The sequence below is a fragment of the Mus caroli genome, chromosome 8 (assembly GCF_900094665.2).
Source record: "Mus caroli chromosome 8, CAROLI_EIJ_v1.1, whole genome shotgun sequence".
Lineage (NCBI taxonomy): Eukaryota > Metazoa > Chordata > Mammalia > Rodentia > Muridae > Mus > Mus caroli.
In genome coordinates this window covers 119,942,702-119,965,138 of record NC_034577.1, presented here as the reverse complement: position 1 = coordinate 119,965,138, position 22,437 = coordinate 119,942,702, and the positions used below count along the sequence as shown (strand labels likewise).

The window sequence follows — 22,437 nt, the reverse complement described above, 5'->3', positions numbered from 1 at the left end:
TGTGGTGGGCAATTGGGTTCTGATGATGCTGAGTGGTCTTGGTTTCTGTTAATAAGATTCTTACGTTTGCCTTTCATCATCTGGTAATTTCTGGTGTTAGATGTTCTAGCTGTCTCTGGCTGGAGCTTGTTCCTCCTGTGATTCTGTTAGCCTCTGTCAGCACTCCTGGGAGTCCAACTCTCTCCTTACTCCTTGTGGTCAGAGCACTCTCTGCAGGAAACGTGCACAGAAGTCTGGAGCTCAGATCCACCTCCTGATTCCTAGGGTCAGAGCCCCTATCCTGGAGGCCGACTCTCCTCTGGCCCAGTAGTCTGGGTCTCAGCTCTGCCTCCTAGCTGAGGGTTTAGTCTCAAAGGGACCCTGCCCAAGAAGCTCTGTTGCTTCTGCTGCCCACATGCTCTCCTGCGTGGTCTGGTCTTAGTGATCCCCAGATTCTGGGTGTGCTAGGGCTTGCCTTTGTCCTTTGTCCCTGTTCCTGTTAGCACAAGACCCTCTGGGCTTTTTGGAACAGATGTTGTGTTTGACTCACCAGTGATTTCAAGATCCTGGGTGTGCTAGGGTGCCTGCAGTGTGGAGAGTCCGCTGGGGACTTTGGGACCCTCCGCTGAGTTCGTGCCCAAGAGCTCCCCTGTACTTCTTTAAGGGAGTTATTCATGTCCTTCTTAAAGTCCTCCATCTCCATCATGAGAAGTGACTTTAGATCCAAATCTTGCTTTTCTTATGTGCTGATGTATCTAGGACTTGCTATGGTGGGAGAATTAGGTTCTGATGATACCAAGTAATCTTGGTTTCTGTTGCTTCTGTTCTTATGATTGCCTGCTGCTATCTGATTATCTCATGTACTCTCTGTGCTCATTATATCTTATTGTAGCCTGTCCTTCCTATAATTCAGATTGAATCAGAACTCCTCAGAGTCTGGCATTCTCTGTGATCCTGTTTTTCTGAGATCCTGTGATCCTGAGATTCTGGGTTTGTTCAGAGTTCCTGAGAGTCAAGCTGCCTCTGTGATCCTGAGATCCTGGTGTGACCAAGATCCTGAGATCCTGGAATCCTGGAATCCTAAGATCCTGTGCATTTTAGAGAGCCCAGAAGGAACCTGAGCTACTGGTCAGGCAGGGTTCCTGTGTCCCTGGAACCTGATGGTCCCAGTTACTCCCTGTGGTGTTGGAGTAGATGTTATGTTCTACTCACTGGTGCTCCTAAGATCCTGGGTGTGTTAAAGTGCTCAGGAGTTGAGACTCCTCTCCTCTGTGTACCTTGGACTGTGAGCTGAAATTGTACCCAAGGTAGAGTAAGATCTTGACATTTTTGTTCTCACTCTACCATGACTTAGCAGAAGCCCATCCTGTCTCAGCAAAGGAAATAATGTGTTAAAATAGAGGCTTACAATTGAACACAGTACACTGGGCCCAAACAGTTCCATGTGTGAGAGATTTATTTGGAGAGAGAAGGGATGGTGACAGCAGAAAGAGAAGGGGGAAAGAGAGAGAAAGGGGGGGGGGGTTATTCCCCTTATTTATATGGAAAATGATGTAAGTCAGATAAAGGTGGTGGTGAGCCAAGTGGATTCTAGGAATATGGTGCCTGTTGTCTTGGCAACAGGTCTGCATGTCATGCTGTTGCCTATGTGATGTCATAGGTTTGGGAGATTCTGATGCCTACAGGATGCACTTATCATTTTCCCCAGTACAAAGACCATCATGCAATACCAGAATGGTACCCAGCAAGGAAATAGAGAGTCTCAGATATTCCTCCCTCTTTGTGCAGTGTACGTGCCAAGGTTCTAAGGAAAGTTGTCACTGTCACACACTGAATCAACAAGGCTACTTCATTATAACAGAAGGAAATATTCATGTTTCTGTAGTCTTTGCAAATGAATGGTGAAATGACCTGGAGAGACTTACATTTCTATTATTTTTTTAAGTAGTGAACACAAAGGGCAAACTTATCAGAAATTTGAACTTATGGATTTTACCCAGGTATTTTTGGAGACTAAGTTTGATATATCCCAGGCTGGCCTTTCAAAGATGTACTTGAATCCCCAGTGTCTGCCTTCTGAGTGCTGAGATTCTAGGCATGTACCCCACACAAATTTTCAAAAGTTTTTTTTTAATATATTGAACTAAATGTCCTTGTTTTATGCACTTACTGTTTTAGATGCTGATGGAGCACTTAAACCTGTGAATCAAGGGTCAGACTCTAAAGCAGACACAGAAAGAAAGAAACATGAATCTTCTAAAGGAGAAAGCACCATCAGTAAGGACAGTATTCCAGGTACCTTTAGATTACCTTAGGCTCTTCAAGTGGTCTTTCATTTTGCTTCATGATTCTGCATATAGGCATATAGATACAAAAATCTTACTTCTGCACTAAGATGCTAATCCCCTAACTTATGAAAGAATTATTACTAGAACTATGTAGCTTAGACTGGCCTTGAATTTGAAATCCCCTGCCTCATCCTTCCAGGCAGAAGATTTGGCTCTAAGATTATTTAATAGTTGCCAAATATGGTTAACACTTCAGTCCCAATAGCAGATAGCTTCTCATACTAGTGTCTTTCAGAGTTTTGGTATGTCTATGTAGTTTTGTGGTAGCTCAAAAGGCTGTGCCTATAGTAGAATTTGACCAAGGTTGTTCCTTTTTGGAGGCATCAGAAGCAGAACATGAAAACATCATCTTACCTGCTAGCTATTCTGCAATGCAAATACAGAGAGAGAGAGAGAGAGAGAGAGAGAGGGAGGGAGGGAGGGAGGGAGGGAGGGAGGGAGGGAGGAGAGAGAGAACAAACTTGTGGTTTCACTGACCTTTTAAGTGGTGGCCTTCTGGAGGCCATTGGTTCCAGTCACAAATATAGATACTATTGTGATAAGCAAGTTAAATACAAATGAGTACCCCAAGAGCCTAAGAAGTTATCTTGTTAGGACCTCCAGGACTCCTTTTATTTATGGCATCTAGTATAGGAAAGACTCTCAACTAACCTGAGAAGTTGGTCTCAAGAAACATGCTGGTATCAAGGAAATGAGTGCAGATGTATGAGTAATCCCATCCACAATCTACTGCTTTTATGTGTTTAGTCATTAGAATTGGAAGCTTAGCAATTTCCTCTAGACTCTGGAATCTAGGGTATCATGCCATGCTTTCAGAGATAAGAACCATGGATTTGACTTGGATTCTAGAGGTGTTTAATAAATCTGTCTATACCATGAAGCATAGTATAGGTGGCAAAAAGTAAAGTATTTAGTCATTCAGTGACATCCTTGCTGGGGTCCTTTTATGAGATAACATGAATATGGTAGAAGGCTGATCCTTCCTCTCAAATAGAATATTTAGATGTTCTACTTGTAGACTTATCACTGATGGAAGAGACTTTCAACAACACTGTGGAAAGATATTAGTGGTGACAATACCTCACTCTACATAAAGTTAAACTTGTCTTGGACATCTATTTAGAAAAAACTATGAAAAAGGGATACTGGAGATATCAATTTTGCATATCAGTTTCTCTCTACTTGGATGACAGCCACAGTGTTTATGTCAGAACACAATGTCATGGATCACAGGTACCCAGAGTTATACAACACTGAACTATGTGATCATGACAAGGCCAACAACTCTGTGTGCATAAATAATACTTTGACAATGTTTGCTTCATTAATTTAAGTCATGAGAAGAGCTTTATTTCTCTTCCTATGAAGTTGTTTTGGGTAACAAGTGTGATAGAAAAACTGGAGATCTATATAACATACCCAACTTAAAACAAAAACAAATAAAACAATTCTTTGGGGCCTTAAGGCTGCGTGTTATGTGGAGCTTGAAATGAAAGTATCTCTAGACCACCCTGCCAAGTAACTAGAGCCAGAGAATCTTGTGGAACCCTTACTTTTATCATCCAGGAATAAGATCCACTTACCATCACTGTGTATCCTCTGACCAAACAGTGCTTACTTAATGGTAACTGTTTTTCCATTCTGTGTCCTGTCAGATGAGGATATTACAGTCTACCAGCTAGCATAGTCTTAGAGAGGAGTTAATTCTAGCTAGGTAAGCACTTATAAAATGCCTCAGTGGGTACAGGTATGTTAGGTCCCCATGTAGTTAAATGGAAGTGCCACAAGTTTGTATGACCTCCATAATCATATGCACATACATACGTACATACACAATAACAATAATCAGTAAAGTTAGTTTAGTTAAATAACCAGTAAAGGTGGCAAGTACAAAAGTAGAAATCAGAGTCTGAATAAAGATCTTGACATTTTTGTTTTCACTCTACCATGACCTGGGAGAAGCCTATAGTATCTCTGCAAAGGATGGACTTATCATTTTCTCCAGTACATAGACCATTATGTAAGACCAAAATTGTACCTAGCAAGGAAGTAGAGAGTCTCAGATGTTCCTCCATTTTTTATGCAACATAGCAGCCCAGGCTCTGAGGAAAGTTGTGTAGTGATAAGCCCATACTGTGACATTCCTCTTCCTAAAGTAAACAAAATGCCCTTCCTTTCTATGGAGGCAAATTGATCAGCTTCCTAAGGTTTCTGAATGTCTATGCAGAATAATCCTCAGGACTTTCTCATAAAAGCACAAGTCTTAGAGACTCACTTTACTACATTCATGCTCATTATAGTCATTAACTACCACTGGTGAAGCTAAGTGTGCAAAGCCCTAATCACCTTAGGACCACAGGCTATAAATAAAAACTCACCATATCCAAGACCTTTCTTAAAGTCCAGTGGTTGCAGGTCTTTTTGAGTACATGGACATTTTCTTTAGCAAATCTGAAGTGAAAATGGGTTGCCTTTCCAGTCAAATTTGAAAAGCTTGCCAATGCCCAGCAGGGTTTCCAGCACCATTTCAGGTTACTGTTGTAATTTTGAAATCTAAAGAACTAAAAATGGCTGGATTTTCATTCTGATTTTTTCTTTTCTCTCTCTTTTTTAATTGAATATTTTCTTTATTTACATTTCAAATGTTATCCTCTTGCCCAGTTTCCCTCCCTTCTGAAAACACCCTATCACATCCTCCCTTCCCCTGCTTCTGTGAGGGTCTTCCTACTTCAACCCACCCATACCCACCTCCCCACCCTCGATTCTCCTACACTGGGGCATCTTTCAAGCCTTCAGAGGACCAAGGACCTCTCCTCCCATTTATGTATGACAAGGCCACCCTCTGCTACATATGCAGCTGGAGCCATGTGTACTCCTTTGTTGATGGCTTAGTCTCTGGGAGTTCTGGGGGATGTGGTTGGTTGATATTGTTGTTCTCCTTATGGGGTTGCAAACCCCTTCAACTACTTCAGTCCTTTCTCTAACTCCTCTATTGGGGACCCTGCGCTCAGTCCAATGGTTGGCTTCAAATATCCGCCTCTATATTTGTAAGGCTGTAGCAGGGACTCTCAGGAGACAGCCGTATCAGGCTCCTTTCAGCTTGCACTTCTTGGCATTCACAATAATATCTGGGTTTGGTAACTGTATATGAGATGAACACAGATGGGACAGTCTCTGGGTGGCCTTTACTTCAGTTTCAATTCAACACTATCTCCATATCTGCTCCTGTGAGTATTTTGTTCTCCTAAGAAGGACCGAAGCACCAACACTTTGGTCTTCCTTCCTATTGAGCTTCATGTGGTCTGTAAATTGTATCCTGGTTATTTGGAGCTTTTGGGCTAATATCCACTTATCAGTGAGTTCATACCATGTGTGCTCTTTTGCAGTTGGGTTACTTCACTCAGGATGATATGATACATGTTGGGGCATCTTCTGGGTATATGCCCAGGAGTGGTATAGCTCAGTCCTCAGGTAGTACTATGTCCAATTTTCTGAGGAACTGCCAAACTGATTTCCAGAGTGGTTGTATATATTAAAATATATTAAATACATTAAGATATACTTCTTCATGCAGTTTTAGATGAAGTGCAAGACAAAACCTTTGAACATCAAGAGTCAGGATTAAGATTAGAAGTTCAGGCAAAGAAACTAACATTCGGCCCTCAAAATAGTAAGTACAAAAATTATAGTTAACTTTAAATGTAAAGCATTAATCTTTTAAAATTATTTTCTTTAGCTCATAAATATACACATGAGCATATACTTTTTTTGTATCTTTGACATAAAGTATGAATCATCAGAATGATTAGAGAAGCATGGTGATCTAGATTTGTTTGACCTTTCTGTTCTTAAGGCCTCCTCCTGGCAGACTTGTGGGCTTAGTGTTCACTAAGACCCAGTGACTATTGAACAGTTGCTCCAGGTGTTCATTTTCTACAATCACCAGTGGGTACTATTTCATGATCCTTGGCATAGATTCCAACTGTCAATCAGTGAGTCTGCTGAAACAGGAGGGTATACTGGTTAGTTTTATGCAACTTGACATTGGCTAGTTTTAAGTAAACTTGATGTATGCTAGAGTTAACTGAAAGGAAGGAAACTCAAATGAGAAAGTGTGTCCATAAGATCAGGTTATAATGCATTTTCTTTGTAAGTAATTAATAGGGGAGAACCAAAGCCATTATGAGTGTAGTCATACCTGATCCTGGGCTCTACAAGAAAGCAGGCTGAGCAAGCCATGGGTAGTAAGCCAGTAAGCAGCACTACCCTTCCATGGCCTCTGTATCAGATCCTGGTTCCAGGCTCATGCCCTGTTTGAGTTTCTGTCCTGACTTCATTTATTGATGGACTACAATATGGAAGCATAAGCCAAATAAACCCTTTCTTCCCAAACTTGCTTTTGGTCATGGTGTTTCATCATAATAATAGTAAGCCTAACTAGTACAGAAGGCCTCAAGACCTTCCTGTCTGTCATCCAGATGGATGAGCCCCCAAGTAGCTGATGGAGGCCATATAAATGCTCCAGAGGCCAAACAGTCCCAGAGGCTGTCATTTGCTAGGAGAGCAAACTCATAACAGTTGGCAGATGCCTTCTTTGCTGTGAAATTACCTATTTATTTTCTAATTCCCACCCCCAGAATTTCACCTATTATGTCTCTGTCTCTGGCCTGCCTTGTGTGGTCCACCTGTGTTATAATAAGGCCCCAGGCTTCCCTGGAATTGCCTTTGTCTAGTCCCAGAGAAAGATATGGTCAGGACCATGGGAGTCTGCTATTTCTCAAGAGTGCTACTTTTCCTGGGCCAGCCCCTTTAGAAAGATGTAACTCTTCCCACATAAGGCAATCATCTGTGTGGACAAGATGCTGACAAAGGTACTTGCAAGGTCACCCAATTTGCATTCATCACCATCATACCTGCTGTCCTCAGCTTGAGTAGTAGCCACTGTTGATAGTACAGTGTCAGGCAATGCCTGGGCCAGGCAATTATAACTGACTTGACTGCAGGGGTCAAATTGCCAATGAGCAATTGTTATCAAAAACACCCAAGACCAACTGGCAACCATGACTTCCTTAAGCCAGAAAAAAAAGCAGGAGTTTCTTATTCTGCAGATAAGTGATAGTGTTTCTGAGGTGTGAACATGCCTAGTGGTTTCACTGACATAATCCCAACTGCAGCAGTTCTCAGAAACCAGGGTGTAGGAAGTTAGAGCATTTAAATTACTTCATGTCTGACAAGGACCCATTCAATACTGGCTACTGTGACAGAGAACAAGTGTTGGTGTTAGAGAGACCCACACAAAGCAAAACACAGACACTATCATGTTTCTCCATCATTCCAATGTCAGTAGCTCAGGGAATAATGTTACCTGCAAATCACCATCCAAAAAACACTGGTGAAAGTCTTTCTTCCCTTTGCATCTCAAACTTTAGCTCTGATTCAGGGTTTCAACAGGTGAGAAGAACACTGGCCATCTTGTAGTCTTATTTTTATTTGTTGTCTATTTAACTTAAGCCAAGAGTTTGGGTAAAACTTAGCAGGGTTCATGGATTTGTTTCAGAATTCACTGGGAGAAGAAACTGTACTAGTCATGAGCGCATCCACTAGGAAGATATTAGGGAGCTTCTTTAAGCACAGAGGGGAAATGACTCAGAAGCAAACAGTTACCCATACAATTTTATCTATCATGTAACCTATGTATGTTTATAGACATATATACATTTGATTAGATACTGACTAAATATAACACTTCCTCAAACAATTTCTTGTACTGGGAAACATAGATGTTCTTAAATATATATCAGTGATAAACAATGCTTGGTAAATGTGTGCTTTTATCAGTTGGTCTATGACTAGATCTGTCTAAAGTATAATGAACCTGGGGAAACCAGAGACTAATATAAAACATTTGATGCCTAGAAATAAAAAAAAATTATGAAACTTTAATATACATTAAAACTGTTACAGGAGTTTTAGCACATCTTACCTAGCATCACAGTCTTTATAAGTTTATAAAATGGCAAAATATTTTTATATATGTATCAATATAAAATCTGGATGCTTCATAAATCTGTTTTTCTATTAAGTATTAAACTTCTCCTTTAATATAGTTCACAATGAAGAATCAGCTACAGATATTAAACAGGAGTATCAAAATGTACCATCAAGCTCCCAAGTCCAGTTAAAGAAGCAAAAGTCTTTGGGAGGAGAAATATTTACTAGTGAGTATAAGGACTATATTTATCCTATATTATTTTAAATTAAAATAATTAGAACTTTTGTTTAATTCATAAATGTATATATAAGTGTATACCTGATAAAAGGGTCTATACTTTAAACATAAAATTTGAGCATTGCCAACCTAACTCAAAATCAAAAACATAGTCAACTTTTTGACTACAGTCAGTATAAGAGTAGAGTAGAGTAGAGTAGAGTAGAGTAGAGTAGAGTAGAGTAGAGTAGAGTAGAGTAGAGTAGAGTAAAGTATATGATTATGGTCCATGAATACCAAGGAAGTAATGGACAAATTATTTCATGAACAATGAGTGTTTCTAGGTGTCTCCAGTACCTGTCTTTCTCCAATGCAAATTTCCTACCAGAGATTCAAATTAGCTGATGATGGCTCACGGGCAAATATAGGTCTAGGAAGAGGCCAACAAGTCAGCTGGAGGGCCCATGGTATCATATTGTTTGTGATCTACCTAGAGTTGAGGAGTCTTTATGGTAACTAGGAATATGGGTACTATCTGACCTTCTGGCTGGCTGGAATGTGGGTGCAGCAATAGCTATATAATTCCATCAATTTTTCTTATTATTTTTACTTGAGAGGTGGGGAGGGCCAACTGAATACAGTCATCTTTTCTAAAGTGAAACATCATAATACTTAAAGATCACACATGAGAATTTCACACAGCAGAAATTCCTTGTATCTTTCAGAAAATAGTGGTTCTAGTGACATACTAAGATAATCATGTATAAAAGAGAACATGATTCTTTTTGGTCTGTTCCCTTATCTAAGCCTAGTTAGATGATTCTATGAGTACAGTAGTGCTTCTCCAGACATGTGTTTTAAAAGATTATGCAATTGTTACAACATCAGGGACCCCATGGAAAGGTTCAATCTTTGTGTTAAGTGTCCCATTCACAAAGCTAGCCAACAAGTATGACTGCAATGTCAGATGATGACATAAATCTCATCTATCCTATGCTTATCACTGTCAGTGAGTCAGGTTGACTCTGTTGTCAGTAGTGGTACTCGGGCTTTATGGGCTCTCATCAGTGAGAGTCTGGGTGCTCAAAGTCTTGCACTTGGGCTGGATATACTTGCAGCTTTATTTTTCAGCAATGATGAAAAATCATGTTTGCTTTCTTCCTTGGACAGTGAAGATGTTTTTCATGTGACAGTAGTGTGGGTGCAGAACATGGGGACTCCTTCACTGTGAGTAGTTCCACCAAAGCATGTATATACGAGTAGAGGACATAATAATGGGAATTTGTAGTGGTCTGAAGGGGATTTACCCAGTGACGAATATAAAGGCTCACTTTTTTGTTTGCCTCAGAACAAAACTAGAAAGAACGACCTAGTTCCCTTCCATTCTCATGGTAGGAACTGTGGGTCACTGTAATTTGTGAAAAGTGAAAGGTCTGGATAAAAGTAGGAATCAATCAGGACTTTAGAAGACCTTGTATTAATTTCTTTCTTCATCAAGGAAGCAAAATACACAGGTCTCAGAATCAATTGAAAAAGATTGCTCTAAGCCTGTCAAATATAGACACTGATGCCTTCTGGCAAACATGTACACATACACACACACAGCATGGCTCACCATTTGGCCTTCATGTTTAAATGGAGAAGCCACCCATCTACTAGATTCACACAAAGTTGTTTTCAATAGCACCAAGTTTTCTTTAAGGCGATTCACATTAAAAAAATAATAATAATAACTAATTCAGTAGTAAAGGGCCTGCAGTGTCAAACAGATGATTAAATTATATTTTTAGGTCTTTCTACTGGTCTTTAAGTTTGGTTAATAATCTTGCTATCTCTTGCTGTTTTCTATTCTCCTCTTGTGTAGTGGAAAGACCATTCATACCTCTATTATTTCTTTAAGGGGAGTTAAGTGAGAATTTCTGTACACCACTGGCACTTGTGGAACACATTGACATGGGAGAGGAGTAACACACTAAGCCGCTGGTGTCTCACTGTGACAACTAATGTAAACATGCTCCCAAGACATTTCAGTATACCCTCAGTGTGAATTGTGGGAGTTTTGAAGATTTTGTTTCCCTAAAAGGTTTCATTTGCTAACCTTCTTGCTGCATGCATGGTTACAGAAAATTATTAGTTCTTAAGTTAGTCAGTTAAAATAATAGGCTTAACATAACTATCAAGCATTTACTCACATCCTACCATGAAATACATAAAAGCATAATTGAAAAAGGATCAAATTCCACCAGGGTTTATTTTTACTCACAGAATGATAATGGCTGTGGTGGAAGAAGTCCCTCTTAGTGGAATGAACCCCAAACTCCTGGCTCCTGCTGTTTCACAGCCCCAAAGTACTGCTAGGAGGGAGAGGGAGGTGGGCAAGTAGCTTAATGGTAGTTTGTTTCTAACACTAACAGCATGAGAGAAAATGCTGTTATATGAGGGTTATAAAATTGGAATTCAGAGTTTACAAAATGAGCTAGGTTTCCTATTGATTAGACCAGTGTGTATCCTTCTATAAGTTATGCCACCCTCACACAAATAACAATATCTACTCAAACATGAGAATGTAGGGTTGAAAACTGAAGTACAACTAAATACCTCCAGAATAAAAAAGGTTAATAGTCAATATCATAAATAACTTTAATCATTTAAAATTAAACCCATTTTAGAGGACTTTCCATTGGTTCGTTTTCTTAGGATTTGAACATTTATTTTATAGAAATTTCTGAACTACAGTATACATTAGGATCTCTAAGGGAAAACAAACAAAATGTTGTTGAAGTTTAAACTTCCAAAGGAGCTAGAGAAATGACCCAAGGAGCTGAAGGGGTTTGCAGCCTCATAGGAGGAACAACAATGTGAACCAACCAGTACCCCACAGAGCTCCCAGGGACTAAACCACCAACCAAAGAGTACACATGGAAGGACTCATGGCTCCAGATGCATATGTAGCAGAGGATGGCCTAGTAGGTCATCAATGGGAGGAGAGGCCCTTGGTCCTGTGAAGGCTCTATGCCTCAGTGTTCCCCTTTGCACCTTATTCAGATTCACTTGGAGTCCAGGTCTTCATATTTCATATACTCATGTCTCAGCAGGGCAACTGTTTTTGCTGGTCTGGGCTCTGATCTAGGAAAGAATGTGTCTCCCTTCAATATAGCAAGGGTTCTGCTTGCCCTGGGAATAGTAAATTTCAAGTTAGATCATATCTATTACTGGCAGAAAGTCAGTCAACTGTGTGTAGTTTCATGGAAGGATAATGTTGTATACTGCAACCCATTACACACTAGGGCAAACTGATTTTGACCTTGTACAGTGACATGAGTCTTTCAGTTGTTAGGGGCAGTCTCTTCTGCAATACTGACAAAGTTAAAGCACTATGGAGCTCAGGGACAGTATGCACAGACTAGGTGTGTTATTGAATGGAGAACTTGTCTCACAAACAAGTTTTACCTTATTCATCTCAGCAGTGTGAGTATTTATACATTTCTTCCGCAGTTCATGAGCTTGTGTTTATTTGTTGGTTTGGTTTTATTGGATTTTTGTTGTTTAGTTTTGTTCAGTTTGATTATTTTTCTTTGTCTTTATTTTTTAAGGATGTCATCCCATACAGTCTAGATTTTTTTTATTTTTCACCCATTTTTAATTAAAATAGAATTATATCACTTTTCCTCTTCCTTTTGCTCCCTCCTCTACCTCTCCTACTCCCAACCACCTCCTATCCTATCCACTCTCCTATTATTGTTATACACAAGCATATTGTTATATACAAATATATAAATATGTAAATAAAATTGTTGTTGTATTTATACAACATCTTGTTATATATATAATTTTATATTTTTATTATATATAAATAATTTTTTCAGGGCTGATCACATTATATTGGATCATCTTTAGGAGAAGCCAATTTTCCATCTCCCAGTAGTCACTGGTTATCTATAGTTCTTCATCTAGGTACAGGAGCCTGTGAAAATGTTCCTTTTTGCTTTAGCATGTCTATTGATACTGCCATTTTTATATCTTTATATTTTATAAGCAATAACACTAATCACCATCAGGTACATCATGTTCTTTACATCCCTCCATAAAAATGCCCTACCTGCAGAAATTTCCTTGATTGTTTGTGATTGAATACACAAAGCAATACACTTGGCTATGTATTCAAACTAATTCATGACCTCACTGGCATGAACCATAGTAACAAAGGTTATAATGGCCTGTAGGACCCATGTACACTTATGTCTGTATAAGGGTACTAGGAATATTAGTAAGAATTAGTAATTCTTGGACCCAAAATGAAGCATGCTTCCTTTTCTCTCACCCCAATTATATTCCTTGTACCTCCATCACAAAATACAACAAGATAAATAGCTTAAGCAATGGAAATTCAGTATCTTAGAGTTCTTGAAACTGGCTGTGCAAGATAAGCCAGGGTTTGTTCTTCCTGGTGAGCAATTAGACTCTGCTGAATGTCTCTGATTGCTTACTGACAATATTTGGTTGCACTTGGCTTGCAGGCCTGGTATCATGACCTGTTTTTTTTTTTTTTTATTCTCACAGCCTTTTTCTCAGCTTGTACACCTCTTGTCTACAGAGCCCCTTTTGTAAGAGTATTACACATACTAGAACTAGATCTTCCACAATGAGTGTTTTAAATGCCCTGTTTCTAACTCAGAACACATTCTGAGGCACTGGAGGTTAGGAATTCTATATATTTGGGAGAAAAAAAACTACACAATTCCACCTACCAACTGCTAGCTAACCTCTCAATATTTCTTTCATCCTTCCCGTGAACAAAATACATCTATAACATTCCAATGTACTCCCAATTTAACTGTAATTCCAGAGTCTAATTTAAACATAATCAGCTTCTGACTCTTTCTCATAGCTAAATTGCCCTGGTAACTAATGATGGTGAGGTTTGGAGCACCACTCATCCCAGGGAGCCAAATTTCATGTTATACACTTCAAATACACAATGGTGTGACAGGCATACTGCAAACATTCCTGTTCCAGAAGGAAGGTAGCACGTGGGGCAAGCCAAGAAAATCCAGAGCATAACAGAGCCAAGTTAGTTTGATTTTTAAGTTTTGAGGATAATTTCACTGGCTTGATTCCTTTTTCCCCATGGCTCTGCTCTTGGTGCTGATTGCTTTGAAAAGAAACAGGCAGTGTCCCAGCCAGCTGGCCAGGGTGACAGGAAAATCTAAACTGGCATCGAAATCACACCCAGGGCCATTCTTCCTATTTATTGAAGAATAATATTTTCACAGCAAAATAATTGTTGGCCTCCTTTATACCTGTTGGATCCCAGACATATATAAAGTATCTATAATTCCACCCATTTTGGTTTCCTTGGCCCAGTTATTTCTGTGGATCCATCTTGACTCTTAAACAACAAAGCATGCCTTGGTGTGTCCTTCCAGAGTAGGTGTGATTTTCATTAACTTTGACTTTCATTTTTAATAAGCTGGGAAATTTGCAATTTTTTTCTGTTTCCTTTTTACCTAATGATTTCTTTTTCACTTTCTTTACCTACTGCTTTATCTAGGAAAAAAAATCAAGCCAGCCTTAAATGCTTTATTCTGAAATTGAGTTAGCAAAATATCAGAGTTCTTTGTTCACAAGTTCCACTTTCTACAGAATAGAATCACATTGCCTGCCATTTTATAGGAAGAACTTTAACTCCCTAACATACCTTCTATTTCCATCAAACCATGCCACAAGCATTTTCAGTATTCATATTTCTGTTTGCTTTATCTCCATACCAGTATGTTTCGATCTAAGATGTGAGCTCTTACCTTTTCTTTCTGAGATCACATACGTCCATTGTTAGGGCTTGTATCTTTTCGAAAGGGGTGTAATTCAACCTCTAACCTCTGAATTAGATAGTATCAAAGACTGTGGAGGCTGTAGTTAATTACACCAAGAGGCCTAAGAAACACATGCTGCTCACTCCTTGCTTGGAACAAGGCATCATTCTCCAGTATGGAAATAGGAGCCAAACCCAACCCCTGGTCTTGTTTATTTTGAAAAGACAAGGTGTTGGGTTAAAAATTTAACAGTGCTCCAGTTCACAGGCAGATTCACTTGGGGTGGAGGTGGGGTCATTGATAGTTTATGTGTCATTGTGGGTCCTTATTAGATAGACCTATGATAAAAGACTATGGTGTAGTAGTTGGTATCAGGTCTGGCATTTAAGTTTTACTCTATGATAATTGCTAGAAAACCTTTGTGCTATTCTAGTGGTTGGCCTAAAGGACACATGTAAGACTTTAAAATGTGAATGTTCTCCTCATAAGTAGAGATGTACATAAACATGTATATATGGACATAGGCATATATCATGTGCACAATACTCCTGTGCATAGATGCTCACACACATTTTAGAAATCATGAACTCTCTTGGATGCCTTCAGTTTCAGTCTCGGGGACTTGTTCTCTCCTTTCTCCATTTAGCATGTGTGTCCTTACACGGTATAAACTTGGATTCTCAAAATATTGACAGATTCATACACATACTTTATACTATAATGTTTCAGGTCTTGTTGGAGAAGTCTTTAGCAGAAAGAAAAAAAAACAAAAGCAAAAACTATGATGGTTTATGTGAATTATCAATTTGACAGAACCAATAATCAAGTGGAAGCCTGGTCCCTAAGCAATACTGTGGAAAACCACATCTTGACTGTGGTTGAAACTGTCCCCTGGCAGGAGATCTTGGATTGTATAAAATGAAGAAAGCAATCAGAATGCTGGCATGCATTCAGCACTTTGCAATGCATTCAAGCACTCTCCAAATGTAGATGCAACATGGCCAACTACTTAAAGCACCTGCTGCCTTGACTGCCCCACCAATTGGACTGTGAGCTAGAATATACCCTTAAGTTGCTTTTTCCCAGAGTATCTTATCACAGCAAAGAGGAAAAGAAACTGAGACTATTCCTAGCTGTTAAATGTGTGGAGTTTTGCTTCACTTCTGTACTTTGTTTGCAGTTTAATCCTCATTCCTTTAATTTTACCTTCTAATGAAATGTGCACAGTCACCCAGGTGCCCTAAGTAGACAGTTCTTCTTTTGCATTCTTTTACTTAACTTTCTTTCAGTAAATCTTCTTAAGTTCATTTATATAAATGCTTTTGCTATTCTTTCATAGTCACACACCACCTTGTACTACCTCATGTACAGCAGTTCTATACTGTGTTAATACACATGTATTGGTTTATTTAGCCACTGTTCTATGTTTGATGTGATTTTGGATACTTTACAGTTGCAATCATGCTGTGGCAAGTAGACTTGTAGACGTGTGTTTTCTTTGGTTTGTCTAGGAATAAATAGTAACCTAAAAACATCAGTAACCTGTGAAATTAGTAGACAGAATATGACACAGTTGATTCCTCCAAATATTTATAAAATAGTATGGCAATTTCCACAATATCCATTGATGAGACTTTTCCCATATTCATGTCAGATATAACATGGCAACTTAGGACTTTATGAAAATAAGAGAAAGTATTGTTATACACCTGTTATTAGATATTTGAACACTGATATTCCATAGATTTTCCTTTATATTGAGAAAAACTAAATATATATCTTTATTTAGCTCATTTTGTAGTACCAGCGGAAAGTCATGCACAATTATATCAAACGTATACACCAGAAACACAGATAGAAAGAGCAACAACTTCTGGCACTGGAAGACTCACTAGTAAGTAAAATAAGCATAAACAGTTTTAAATTAAGTCCAACAGAAGGCTCATGTCTCTGTGTCATGAATTCTGTGTATGTTTCATGGACAGGTTGTGCTCTGACCTGAGTGTGAATTTTTTTGGACAATAATAGATGGAAGTGAAAATGAATAAACTGGGCAAACAATAACCATTGGATTCAGGGTGTTATTTTCATGCTCAGGAACTGCTATGAAAGGCTGTGCATTCTTGTGAATACTGTGCTCATCTTTTCTCATCTCCCTATGGGTGGGACATCTTAGTGTTCAGAAATTCTCCAACTCGTGTGGCTTTTTTCCTCCTTAGCAATTCCTGTAGAACACCCCAAAAAGGAAGCATCACCGGACAATCTATTTCCTGAGAAGAAACTTTATATAACTAGAGCCCCGACTCAGACCAAGAAACAGTACCCTCCTTGGGACACTAATGCAGAGAGTAAGTACACTTCTTTTACATTATTTTTTGTAAAGACTTACTTATTTTGTATATGTGAGTACACTGTAGCTGTCCTCAGACACACCAGAAGAAAGCATTGGATACCATGACAGATGGTTTTGAACCACTATATGGTTGCTGGAAATTGAACTCAGGAAGAGCAGTCAGTGCTCTTAACTGCTGAACCATCTCTCCAGCCCCCTTTTATGTTATTTTAAATTAAACTTAAGAAACCTTCCTATTGAGTTTTAGAATAGACCTTCAGCCATGTGCTTCTTTGAACTATTATGCACAAATAGTGCTGACAATACTCCCAAATCTTCTGACAATCTAGGAATCATTTGTAACTAACTGCTGGCTTGCCTGTGGCCACATTCTAAATTTCCATTTCTTATTGTAGTATCAAGTTCTGCTTTGATCTTAGGATGCTGTAGTGTTTTATATATATATTTCAAAGATTCACCTCTTCAAGGTCAGAGAATATTGTTCTACTAAAGGGACTCATCATTTTGATAGTTTTCTTCATTTCTCTTAACAACTTCCTTATTTGTTATTAATGTGGCTCAGTACACTTTCTTCTGGTTATTCTCTGAATGGTATTTTGTCTCTTATTGCTTTAATTTTCTTCTGTTTTACTATTTCAATGTTTTTGTTAGAAGAAACTTTGTATGTGCTTTTGTACTCATTCTGATACTTCTATCTTAATAAGCTCTTAAGGGTATATGTAGCCAAATTATGGATATTCCTTTTCAAAATTTTTTAAAAAAATTTTTATGTGTATGAGTGTTTTGCTTGCATATATGCATGCTCCATGTGCATGTCTGGTACCTGTGGAAGTCAGAAGAGGGTGTCAGATTCCATGATACTGGAGTTATAGATGGTTATGAGGCACCATGGGGATGCTGGAAACTGAACTTATATCATCTAGCAGGGCAACAAGTTCTATTAACCACTGAGAATCATCTTTTCAACCCTAAATTATATATATTCTAAGCTGTAAGTATTTCTGTTTTCTTGATTTTTCTTTTTTATTACCTGTTATGGCCTTTCCCTTTGTCTGCTTTACTTTCTGTAATTTTGTATAATGTTATATTGGATCCAAAATTTTTGCATTTGAAGTGTTGATTAAGTAAGAAAATCAAATAATTAAAAATATGAGTATAAATTTGATAATAGTAATAAAATAATCTATAAAATTTATGACCAAAGCTGCTAGAATAATGGTGTGCAAAAAGTAGCAAAGGTGCTTTTTCATTTAAGTAGTTAAGTTTACATTCATAGTATATTTATATTTCAATTTGACAATAATTTGCTTGCATCATTAAAAATAAGAAAAGACTTTAATGAGCTCCATTCTTGGGTCAGAGATCCCATGAATACTCACAAATTTCATTCAGGTTAAGGGATGTACCCATTAAGAAGACATAGAATTCTATACCTACACACACCAAACATGGGTACACCAAAATTTATAAGATAGACATGATACTATATAAAGTAATGTATTTCCCCCAAGTAAATATCCTACCCTCACCAACAAACAGATAGTTTTTGCAGAAAATATCTGTATTAAATAACACCATAGATTAAATGCATTTAACAGACATCTGTAGAACATTCCATCCAAACTCTGAAAAATGAACATTTTTCTCAACAGCCTATGGCCATTTCTCTAAAATAGGTCACATACTGAGATACAGTGCAAACTTTAGTAAATTTTAGAAAAACCAAAATGTATGGGTATTTTGCCTGCATAAATGTTTGTGTACCATGTGCAAGTAGTGCCTGAAAAGGGCAGAAGAGGGCATTAGAACTGGAATTACAGGTGGTTGTGATCTAACATGTGAGTGCTTGGACTCAAATCTGAATCCCATGGAATAGCAGTTGGTGCTCTTAACTGCTGAGCTATCTTTCCACAAACATTCCTCTCACCTTGGTTTTTCTAAATGTAGGCATTCAGAGTTACAAACTTCTCTCTTAAGACTATGTTCATTGTATCTAAGGTGTTTTGTTATGCTGTATATTCATTTTCATTCCATCTAGGAAAAAATGTTTGCTTCTTGATTTCTGAACTTACCCATTCATCATTCAGTCATCAGTCATTTAATATCCATTAGTTGGAGTATTTTCTGTAGTTTCTCTTGCTGTTGATTGCTGGCTTTATCTCATTTTGTTCAGATAGAATGCAGGTCATTACTTCATTTTTCCTATATTAGTTAGATTTGCTTTGTATTCTAATATATGACCTATTTTAGATAATGTTCCTTGTAATGCTAAGAAGACATGCTATGTTTGAATGGAATGTTTTGTAGCTACCTACTAGGTCCATCAGATCTATGATGTCATTTAATCCCATCCAGAATTTATTTTTTTCATTTTTTTAAACACTTGATCTAATGGTGAATGTGCTGTATTGTGACTACCCATTATTACTATATTGGGTTTCATCCATGATGACTAAAGACATTGAACATTCCTTTAAGTGCCTCTTGGCCATTTGAGATTCCTCTGTTGAGAATTCTCTGTTTAGTCCTGTACCCCATTTAGGCCAACTTCCAAAGTCCCCATAGTCTACAGCAGTCTCAAAAATTTTAAAAGTCCAAAATTCAATGTCTTTTCTGAGATAGATCCAATCACTTAACTGTAATCCCCAAAGCAAGACAGGAAACAAGCCAGGCAAACTCCAAACTCTGCAACTCCCAGTCTGATGCTAAAGCAGTCTTCAGATCTCCAACTCCTTTTTCATCTTGTTGACTGCAACAAATTTCTTTTGTAAGACCCGAAAAGCCTTACGTCTGGGATGTCCCACTCACAGAATGCAGAGATGGAGATTGATGCAAAAAGCAAGAGGTTTATTAATCCAGCATGCTGGGGTTGTCCTGAAATCAGGATAGAAGTGACCCCGAGTAGCTAAAGCACACACCTTTTATACATTTTTTTTTAGAGCAGTTCTCAGTCACAGTTTAGGGATGGCAGTTTATCATTGGTTAACCTTTAACCACATTAATGGGGGCAGATGTAAGAACCGAAGACATTGTGTGGGCTTTTCTAAACAATCAGAGGACTATCTCTTAGTGGGTAAACTTAAGGACCGGAGGCCAATTCTAGGAAAAGAACATCTTGACATTTACTTAACTTCTTACAACAGTGGTCATTTTGAGCTACCACAAATCTTACACTTTCTCCTAGATTGGTTCCACTCCCTGTTAGCAACTTTCCTTAGCAGATAGCCCATGCATGGCTCTGGCATCCCAAACATATTGTGGTCTCCATGACAACTTCAGTGTTACAGCTTCTTGTTTCAATGTCTTTGATCCACACATGATCTTCTAGGCTCCTCCAAAAGGCTGGTGTCACTTCTCCAGCTCTGCCTTCTGTAGCACTCTAAGCTGAGGTTGATCCACTCCACTGCTGCTACTGTTCTTGGTGATCATCCCATGGTACTGGCATCTCCAATACACTGGAGTCTTCACCAATAGCTGCTCATAGACGTTCTTCATGGTGCCAAGCCTCAACTCCTTTGCATGACCTCTTCAGTCCTGGCCCATCAACTGCAACTGAGGCTGCACCTTCCAGTGGCCTTCCATGGCCTCTCACAGTGCCAAGCCTCAGCTGTTCTTCGTGACCTCTTCATGCCTTCAAAACTAGTACCACCTGGGTGACTATTACACATTACCAAGTACAACTGTTACAAGGAGGTACAACCTTGGCTATCTCTGAAACATAGCTTCTTTGTGCTCTCAGAAAACACTTGCCAGAAGATTACACCTTAATGATGCTGGTCTCTTCTTAATCACCACAAATTTCTTAGCTCCAGATAACCTACGTCAATTGTCTCAGTAGTCCCTTCTATTCTGGGCTCTAAAGCCAGAGTCATGTGTCCAAAGCTGCTGAGTTCTACTGCTTGCTAAGACTGGAATATGGCCCCCTTGTTCTATTACATTATTACCGGCTTTCTCTTTTCTAGTGCCTTTACTGCCTAAGCTTGGCTGCCCTTGATCTTGCTCTGTAGACTGACTTTCAAGACAGAGATCTGCATGCCTGTCTCCTAAACACTGGGATTAAAGATGTGGTCCACCAAACCTGAATTTAAGTTTTTCTTCACCTAGATCTTGTTCTGTTCTAGGCTGGCCTTGAATCTCCTTGTCTTTGCCTCCTGGGATTAAAGGCTTGTACTATCAAGCCTGAACCTAAACTTAGCTGGGTGGAATCTTGCCCCAAGGTCACTACTTCCTTAATTCAATTTAATATCCTTGAACACAGGATTCAGCTCCATTTCACTTCTGGTGTCTCTTTAATATTCAAACTATATATTTTGTATTTTTTCCTTTCTTAGCTTGCTATGTTTGTTCAAAATGTTCTTCGTCAGACTTAACCAGAGAAGAAAGTCTCTGTTGGGCTTTTTTGAGACATCCTTTGTCAATGCACTTAATATAAATCTCTTTACCTTAGCCTCAGGCAGTCTAATCAGAGAATGGTAAAAAGCAGCTATGTTCTTCACCAAAACAAGACAAAAACAGTCTTTCGGCCACATATTAAAGTCCTTCTCCAGTGAAACCTCCTGGGCCAGGTCTGTACAATTCAAATCACTCTCAGTAACAGTCTTCCATATTCCTACTGGGATAGTCCATTAAGCCCCATTTAAAGCATTCCACTGCTTTCCAAATCCAAAGTCTCAAAATCCACATCCTTGCAGACAAAAGCATGGTCAGGCCTATCACAGCAATACTCCAGTTCCTGGTACCAATTTCTGTCTTAGCTAGGGTTTTATTGCTGTGAACAGATACCATGACCAATGTAACTCTTATAAGGATAATGTTCAATTGGGGATGGCTTACAGGTTCAGAGGTTCAGAGGGTTCAGTCCATTATCATCAAGGCAGGAGCATGGCAGCATCCAGAGAGGTATGGTGCAGGCAGAGCTGAGAATTCAACATCTTCATTCGAAGGCTGCTAGCAGAATACTGTCTTCCAGGCAGCTAGGACTAGGGTATTAAAGTGCCCCAGTGACACACCTACTTCAACAAAGCCACACCTTCTAATAGTTGTCATTCCCTGGGCCAAGCATAAATAAACCATCACGCCAGGCAATCCTGGATTCCTCTGTAGTCTGGAATTACATAATAAGTAGCTTTTGTTTGTTTTGTTTTGTTTTGTTTTGTTTTTTGAGACAGGGTTTCTCTGTGTACCAGGCTAGCTTTGAACTCAGAAATTCACCTGCCTCTGCCTCCCAAGTGTTGAGATTAAAGGCGTGCACCACCACTACCTGCCAGAAAGTGGCTTCTATAGAAATCCCATGTTGCTGCAGGCCACTGTCAGCCAGCCCACCTCTGAAAGGTCATAGCAGCATTACCCTTCCCCACTTTGTTGGCATGCCAACAGAACTCCACCTAAGGTGGCTACCCAAGGAATTAGAGGTACATATAAGGCAGTAAAAGCCAGGCCTAAGCTTGGAGCTACCCATCAGCCTCATTCAACATACGGAGCCTCTATTGTTGTCTTACTACATTAGTTAGCATTGCCAATATGGTGATGGAAAGGAGGAATGACAGGGATACCCTTACTCTGTTCTGATCTTAGAGGAAACACTTCAGTGAGCTAAGGGTTAAAAGGGTTGCTAAGGAATTTAAATAGTTTTATCAGATGTTTCTTGAGTACACCAGACAGGACAACAATGAATAAAAGACTAGCTCACATAAAAGTTGGCAATCTTTGCCATAAAGAAAGTTAACAGTTTTGTTT

General features: G+C 38.9%; 1 protein-coding gene across 1 annotated transcript in view; it reads left to right on the top strand.

The window, feature by feature from the left end:
• Positions 1–22,437, top strand: part of LOC110300626 — a 174,786-nt gene that overhangs the window by 42,974 nt on the left and 109,375 nt on the right. Inside the window, exons 15-19 of the mRNA XM_029480433.1 lie at positions 2,158–2,274; positions 5,902–5,997; positions 8,435–8,545; positions 16,138–16,242; positions 16,568–16,696. Of these exons, the coding sequence (XP_029336293.1) occupies positions 2,158–2,274; positions 5,902–5,997; positions 8,435–8,545; positions 16,138–16,242; positions 16,568–16,696 (558 nt within the window). The remainder of the gene's footprint in view (positions 1–2,157; positions 2,275–5,901; positions 5,998–8,434; positions 8,546–16,137; positions 16,243–16,567; positions 16,697–22,437) is intronic.